This window comes from Archocentrus centrarchus, chromosome 5 (genome assembly GCF_007364275.1).
Source record: "Archocentrus centrarchus isolate MPI-CPG fArcCen1 chromosome 5, fArcCen1, whole genome shotgun sequence".
In the NCBI taxonomy this organism is placed as follows: Eukaryota; Metazoa; Chordata; class Actinopteri; order Cichliformes; family Cichlidae; genus Archocentrus; species Archocentrus centrarchus.
Genome location: NC_044350.1, coordinates 7731354 through 7739404, shown reverse-complemented (window position 1 = coordinate 7739404; position 8051 = coordinate 7731354). Strand labels below are relative to the sequence as shown.

Here is an 8051-nt window from a genome sequence, read left to right as displayed (position 1 = left end):
GGAAGTATTTCAAGTATGTCTTCACAGAAAGTGAGCTTCATTGTTTATGGTGTTTGAGTCAGGAAAACAGAAACACGAATGTTTCTGGCCTGTAAAAAGCAAAAAGCCGAGCAGAGCTTTGAGACAGCTGCTCGGGCTAACTGATAGATAAATGTTGCTTTTGAAAGATGGGACATTGGCAGGAGCAATCCTTGGAAATGGTAATTTTGATCCAGCCCTCGAGGCCTTCCACCTAGATTTGTGGGCTGAATGGAGCCATTTTATGATTTACTCGACTGGCAGGAAGACAGGAGGATGCTTATTTACGGCAGCGATTTGTGAGCAACGACGGGCGAGAGGCTTTTGGCAGAAAACGCAGTCGCTATTTTTGGATGTCAAGTCTCTGTTGGGCATTAGGGAAGAGGCTTCGTTTGTAATGAACGTCCATTATGTGGGGAAAGTGTATATGAACCATTGGTCATCTGCTACAGTTAGTGAAAAAAGTACATTTCTCTTTATTCTCTTTTATATTTTATTCTCAATAGATACAATAGATGATGATATGTAAAGATTTTAAAGTGACATGAAGGTAATTCTGGAGAGTGAATTTTCTGTAAACCTTCATATTTATGACAGTCGGTTAGAGGAAATGCCACTGATTTCATTTTTTGGTGCCTTTGTTACTTATTCCACTTTGCTTCTGGCTCTCCCCCCCCCAACTGTGGCTGTTGAGCTTCTAAGGCATGAAACACACAGGGATTAGATTTCTGGCTCTGTATCTGTCCATACATTATTAATGCTACTTATCCTGTCTCATTTTTCCTTTTTCTTTGCAAATTAATTGGCTCCTAATTGCGTCCATAGGCTAATTTTGGAGTATTTAGAGTATTACTCACGTTCAGAATCTGCACATTGCGTTTGGACTTTAGCTGAACTTATTTTCAAAATGTGCTCTAGGACTCGTTCAATTCTACATTTTCACTGTTTGGGTTTATAGTGATTTCAGTTAAATTGTTGCCATCTTCCGCTGTCTTTATTACAGTTTGATTTTCACCTTTCTGAGTAAATATTAGCCCATGAGTGAGTCTGACCTTGCAATGGTTAACTCATATAATTAGTCTTCTCTTGGGTTCAGTTTTTAAATCCCTGAGCAGAGGGGCAGCAGCTCCCCCTGATGGAACTTGCATCATCTGATCTAAGACTTTTTTTTCTCCACAACAGTCAGCTACAACCTGCTGAATATTGTGTACGTCACCCTCTGTGACTTGGTAAGGCACCCCTGTGGGGGTGTCCAGCAGTGTTTTACATGGGTACATTAGGAGGGGATTCTTTGGTTCAGGGTACAGTGGCCCCACCCGTCCCATACTTGGATATGAGGAGTTTGAATACTGGGTTTTGTCGCTTGAGTTGTCACTGAGCAATTAATTGAGCAATTTTGTTGTTGTTGTACTGAATGAATGAATAAATGCCAGGATGTAAGGTTTAATAACAGAACGCTGACCTGTAACATTGAAGATTCTCTTCAGTTTTATTTACTTCACCTGTCCCTGGTTTTAATGTTGTGGCTGATCGGTTTTTCTACTGCTGCCTACAGTGCTTAAAAAATTTATTGCATCACCACCCAGTGAAAGGTTTATGCCACTGCTGCTCTAAATTAACACGTGAAAATATCAGTCATTTGTTTTTTTTGTTTCTGTAATTCACCAATATGTAGAAGCTCTTTAATCAAAATGATATTTTAATGCTAAGATGTAATTATGAATTTTCATTTAGTTTTACAAAAAACAGTGAAGCCAAGAAGATGCCAAATTATAGTTATTTTCTTGCATTCCTGAAAAGACAAATTCGTTTTAGTGGTTGAATGTTATGCTTTTCATTTCTGACTTCTCGGAGAGGCCCAGCGTGCCGGCTCAAATTTAAGTATAAAAAATAAAGTGAAGTTTTTGACAGATTTCTAAAATATTTGTCTTCTTGTTTTTATGACAGGTGGTCTAATACATTTGTTAGTGTATATACTGTATATCCAGATAACACAGAGCTGCAAGGTCAGAGAGAAGAAGACATCGACAGCTCAATATATGTGGCTGCTGCATTTTAAACCTCCATCTCTCTTCATCAGGTGAGGGCGTGGCTGAGAGCGTGAGTTGTAAAGTCCCCAGAATTACATCACATGGAGGTCAAAGGACATCTGATTACATCCATGGGTTTGGGGGCTCCTGGTGAGTAATAATGATCTCTCACAGTGTAAAGTTGCTTCTGTGGCAGGACAAGCCTGAAAAGGCCTGGGAAACCAGTCAGCTTGTTTTGTTTCCTGACAGTTTTTTTTTCTAGGGAACTGCCAGCTGAAAAAACATCTGCCTTTGTGAAGACCTTTTGTTCACATGCTGCCAGTACAGCTGCTGGATAATCTTATCAGAACACTCAGTAACTGAGAACAGACCCCATCAAAAACACGAAACTGTGATACAGAACAAACACAGCCTAAAGACTGCGTTTTTAATTAAATCACTTCCAGTAGTAAGTTTCTTTGAGTCTACATCTGAATCTTACTGTCTGTGACTTACATGTTTTGTGCCTCCTAGATGTTCAAGGCTGCCAGGATGGCAAGCTGCAGGCTGAGAGGGTCGCAGCTCTGCAGGAGAGGAAGCAGGCCCTGGAGGCTCTCCTCAATGCCAGAGTGGGGGAGCTCAAACAAGTGTGTTTGCAGGAAGCTGTGAGTTGCTCTCACTCCTTCTTTGACGCACACACGGTTCAGCATACAGACATTCTCCCTCCATACACGTCAAGTGATTAGATGATAGCTGTAGTATGGCTTAACCGCATATTTAAGTTTTCTGTAAAGATTAAAATAAATGTGAACCTCAGAGCCCAAATGCAGCTAACGACTTGTTGAGAATAAGATATTTTTTTGAAGACACAATGGGCTGCATATTAATCTTTGCTTGATTGCTTCTGAGAGCCTTTCAGCGCATGTAAATGAATCCGCAGCTGCCTCAGCTTTTCTTGAACAGCTGTTTAACACATCCCTGTTTTCAGCTGGATGGTGACTCATTCCATCTCTGTGCCTATTTATGGATTCATAAGTCATCTGCTGTATTGTTAGCGTAGCTTACTTAGACATGTGAAGCACTTTTTATCTGCAGAGTTCTGCTTTAGTGGTAAATCTTAGACGCAGTCACATTATTGCCGGCATATCTAGTGCAGACGACCATTTCAAGAGTGATTTTTACAGCGACTTAAAGTAATCCATTAAACGGTTATCACTTTATGTAACAGTTTGGCCCTCGCTGGCTAGTGAGAAGGATTTTAGTTGCTCGAGGCTAATCGATGTCCTCTATAGGAGCTGACTGGGAAGTTGCCACGTGCTTTTCCATTGGAAACGGGAGAGAAACCCCCACTGGTGCAGCGGAGAGCTGGCCTAGCGCCCATCTCCAAGGCAGAGGTAAGTCAACACCTTGAATATCAATTGTGTTTACACAGCAGTTGTACTGCTGTGTGTATACTTGTGGTCTAACATGGCTGACTTTCCCTGGCTGCAGGATGAGGCTGCCCAAAGAAAGCAGATGAAAGCCATCTTCACGGGTGCTCTATACAGACACTCAGAGTCCGACCGAAATGTTCCAAATAGCAAAAGAACAGTCCATCGGGGCTGTCACACAGGTACAATACCACTGCAACCACACCTGCACAAAATTTAAAAGAAATTAAAAAACAAGCTACACAATAATTTTATGATACTGAAAACTTCATCTTTGCACGTTTGTTTAGCTAAGATCTCAGATGTCATGGTGATTTGTTTATGACCTAAATAATTTGTTGTCTTCCAGAGGACACAGTCATGTCAGAGAGTACCAGCTCCATGTCAGATTCAACATCCCATGACAATGGTGAGTCAACGTGTATCCATATTCACAACACACTGAACAAGAATAGTGAGTAGAAATAGTTAAATGTATTGGCTAACGTTACTCTTAAAATGAGACTACGCAGTCTTATTAATGCCATATACCTAAAATAGCACATAGTTTTTCACTTTTAATGCTTTTAATGAAAGTTAGCAGTCATTGCAGAGTTTACATTGAAAGATAATTAATTTTTCTTCCTCCTAAAGAGTCTTCACCCAGTGTGGCTGCTGACCAGCGATCTCTGTCTCAGCCACGGCTCACTGCAGGCAGCCCTGAGCACAGACTCAGCAGGAAGCTATCCCCAGTGGAGATTTACTACGAGATGAGGACACGGCGTAACTCTGTCACGAGCTCTGTTAGGTTTGTATCTTAAAGTGACCCTGTTTGGCCTGCCTGGTCTATCTGTACATATAAGTACACACACATAATCAGGACTGTGGGTTATAAGTGTTTAAATGCATCATGTGATCCTTTGCACAGCCCAACTCATTCTTTACCTAGAAGTGCTTCTAATGTTGAAGGCAGAAGTGTTCCAGCAACTCCTATGTTGGCTCGAACTGCTCCCATCAGCGTTCACGTCAGGTAATCTGTGATGCTGGGCTGCTTCTGTCTGATGCAGCACGGCTCCCTCCCACTGTGATAACTGTATGGTTGGAAATGGCTTAATGACTTAGCTGAATGCAGACAGTTCAAGCTGTAACAGCGATTAGTGTCAAATTTAGCTACCAGCAAAGGTTTTACTTCTTTGGACTTTAGGCATAAAAATGGTCCCTTCTTAAGTAATTTTTCTGTGAAATGCAATTACACGGTTTAGCTTAAAGCTGCTGTCATTCACTCTTGTATCCACAGTCCCTTCGTTTCCTTTCCTATTATGCGCTGCTGCTTTGTTCATTGCTGTCTTAGGTCCGATGCATCGGGTGGTAATGGGTTGAAGCAGTGGTCTGGAAGCCTGGATGTGCCATATATGATCCCACTGGCTCCAGAAGGCTCTTCCTCTGACCGCCGCAGCTGCCCGTACAGCTCCCGAGCCAGACGCAGCAACAGCTCTGAGGCCCTGCTGGACAGATCAAGCCTTCCAGACGACCCAGCCCCTAGAAACGGCATGCCCCAGAGAGGAGGGCCCTACAAGAGTTCAGAGACACTGACGGATGGAAAACTGCGGCACATTCACTTGGGAAGCCCAGAGGGACATGTGGACAGCTCTGTGGAGCAAGTCAAAATGCGTCTGTCTGTGGGTGGCAGGGGAGCAAGTGGTGGCTACAATGAACTTTTGATGGACTATATCTGGGGAAAACAGCAGAGGATGCAAGTACAGCAACATCTGTATCAGTCCACAGGCAGGATCTGGCAAGACATGTCCTCCCCTCGCTCCTCCACTGCAGCAGTGCCTCCCCATGCCAATGGATTTTCCCATTCCCAGGTTCACCTCCCTAGTGCTGCACCTCCTTACAGTCCCATGGTCCTAAGAGGATCCCAAGCTGAACTTCGCAGGGTCAAAGTCACCAGAACCAAATCTTGTGGGCCCTTTATTCCTTTGCAGCAACATCCCCAAGATGCAATCCTACTATCAGCGTATGAGTCCCCCCTTCCTATCTCTGGGACCACCACATCATCCATTCCCAACCTGCACCCTTACCAGACAGAGTTATCTGGTCCCTCCTTCAACCGCAGACCCCCACAGTTCTCACTTCCTACTCCAGAAGACTCAACAAGAAGCTTACATAAAGCCCTGGCTCTGGAGGGACTTAGGGACTGGTATCTGAGGAATGCTCTTGGCTATCCTACTGCTGCCTCAAAGGGCCATGAGGCAGGGATCTCACGTCTTTCACACCCCCACCCACTGGTGCACCAAGCCCAGTCTGTTCAAGGTGAACCAACCAACCTTCAAAGGCCTCAGATACCCCAGTCAGCCAGTTTCCATGGTCACCCACTGCATGGAAGGTCAGTATTTTTAAACATGTATTTCCATTTGGAATCTTGTTTTAACATCAGGAAAATAATTACACTTTTTTAAGGACACTGTTCTTTCTATATGATTTCAGTGGATTTATTTTAAGCGTTTTTGTGGTTATGTATTGTATGGATGCATTAGTGAAATCTGTGTATTACAGATATTAATTTGTCTCTCTACTTGGATGTTGGCAGCAATGCTAGTGCCATTATTCTTACTCTGGCCCCAACCAATCCATCTGTCATCCTCTTTTACAATTGAGGCTGTGTTATTTTGTTTTTATTATTTATTTTGGGGGCTTGGTCAGCATTATCTCCTGCTGCTGGCTGCCTCATGCCAACACACCGGTTGTTCCTGCTTGCTTCCAAGGATGGCCCTCTCCAAGTGCTTTTATGATCTTGCCATGAGTCACACTTTTTGCTCCAGGAAAATTAATTTTCTCAGCAGTTTTACTGCGTGCTTCTTGCATTTTGGTTTCATTTTTGGAGTGCAGTATTGATTTGTTTTACCTCCCCCACAGGTCAATGGAGTTCTCTCTCTATCAGGATACTTCTGAGCCACAGATGCAAGAGGTAACTCCAAAGGAACCCAGTGCTGACCCAGGCACCTTGGTCTGAAGCAGCAGACACACATGCACACATCAATGCATTGCATATGCAGAAACTCTGTCGCTTCACATGGACTTGTGTGTACTACTCAAAAAACAAAGTGAACACTTAAATCACACATTGTATCTCGATGAATTACATATTCAAATGGAAAATATTTAATGATTCTTTTTGCACTGTGTAATTTGTTGAGAAGAAAATGACGCAACAGTTCGTGCGAACCAAAATCATCAACCCTCTGAGAGCTGGATTCACAATCACACAAAAATCTGAGTTAAAAATTGTTCAAGTGTTCCCTTAATTCTTTTGAGCAGTATAATTACACAATTACACACATACACAAGTTGATATAATGTGACCTCAACAGCATAGAAAAACACGACAACCTCAGCAGAAAGAGACTGAAGCAAATGACAAACTGTAGCTGTACAGTTTGAAAAAGCCTGGGCAACCTCCTGTGTTATATCTGATTTTTTTTTTTTTTATTTTTATTTTTTTGCCAATATCAACCCCAGTGTTTTATGTGGATGTACACTGGTGCTGACTTGCAGAGCATCTAATACCAATATGGTCATACTTCATATATAAATATTTCTGGTCCAACATAAGCAGAAAGCTCCTTCCCAATAACCCTGAAAGTCTGTCGAGATATACTTTTTTACAGAATATATACAACTGTAAAGTACTATTTTGTATCTTCTAAGATATAAAGAACTGTTATATTAAAGAGGTAATTTATTGCTCATTAACCATGTGATATACAAAGTAGTTATGAGCTCATGTCATTTGAAACGTATTACATGCCAGTGAATGTGTGTTTGTAAATTATATAAACATGTTTCAGTCCTCATCTGCCTTTAATGTCACAGTCATTTGTATTTTTCATATTTGATAAAAATGAAGTGGGCCATGAACTGTAGCGCAACGTTGTAGCAGACAGGAGTGCCTAAATGTTTAATATCAAAACTAAACCTTGGTTTGAAAACTTTAAAGTTGCTAGCATTAAGACTGTGTGAGCCTAGTCTAATCAAAAACTAAAAGCATATCACAATGTGACTAAATTAGGGTATGTGGAATGATGTCATATATATATTTCAGTGTTTTTGAAGTTTGTTTTCTCGATTCAGCTCAGTGCTGGTTGATTAAATGTAGCCTTATCTGTGCTAACCTTGACAGAATAATTAGATCAATTTTAGGAAAAATCTTAGGGCTGTAGTGAGATCTACTGTATGGCAGTAGCACTTGACTGTGTGACAAGAAATGACTCGTGTCAAATCATTTTTTTCTGCATTCACTTGTGGAGGATTTGATCGTCATACAGAGCACTTTATGAACATCTTAAGCCTTAACCCCTGTGAAACTGTCACCGAGAGAGAGAACAGGCAGTAAGAAGGTTTTGACAGGGTTTATAATGTGACAAAATTAAGCAAAGTGAGGATTTTTTTTTTTTTTAATCCCCCAAACATCTGCTGAAGGTCTGAGTGGGTGGTCTGTATATAGTGTGGATTGTAATGGTGAGTCTCAAGCTAATGTTCTATTCCCATACAACATAATTGTCAACTAACCACATATAAGTATAATCCAAATAACTCCCTACTCCTTCAACCC

At 41.6% G+C, this 8051-nt stretch overlaps 1 protein-coding gene across 1 annotated transcript; it reads left to right on the top strand.

The window, feature by feature from the left end:
- On the top strand, window positions 1-6505 carry LOC115780097 (coiled-coil domain-containing protein 120-like). Its single transcript, XM_030729086.1, has 10 exons — window positions 1-30; window positions 2099-2198; window positions 2562-2692; window positions 3320-3421; window positions 3519-3639; window positions 3807-3866; window positions 4091-4244; window positions 4365-4466; window positions 4788-5825; window positions 6356-6505. Exons 2-10 carry the CDS (start codon window positions 2150-2152, stop codon window positions 6450-6452), a joined length of 1854 nt encoding a protein of 617 aa, XP_030584946.1. The 5' UTR covers window positions 1-30; window positions 2099-2149; the 3' UTR covers window positions 6453-6505.
- The last annotated feature ends 1546 nt before the right edge of the window (window positions 6506-8051 follow it).

What these genes read in the sequence shown, in the direction of transcription:
- LOC115780097 (XM_030729086.1), top strand. Translation starts at nt 2,150, where the DNA reads ATGGAGGTCAAAGGACATCTGATTACATCCATGGGTTTGGGGGCTCCT. An exon ending in CGCCCATCTCCAAGGCAGAG is followed by an intron (nt 3,422 to 3,518) that starts GTAAGTCAACAC and finishes CCCTGGCTGCAG; the next exon opens with GATGAGGCTGCCCAAAGAAA. An exon ending in CCATCGGGGCTGTCACACAG is followed by an intron (nt 3,640 to 3,806) that starts GTACAATACCAC and finishes GTTGTCTTCCAG; the next exon opens with AGGACACAGTCATGTCAGAG.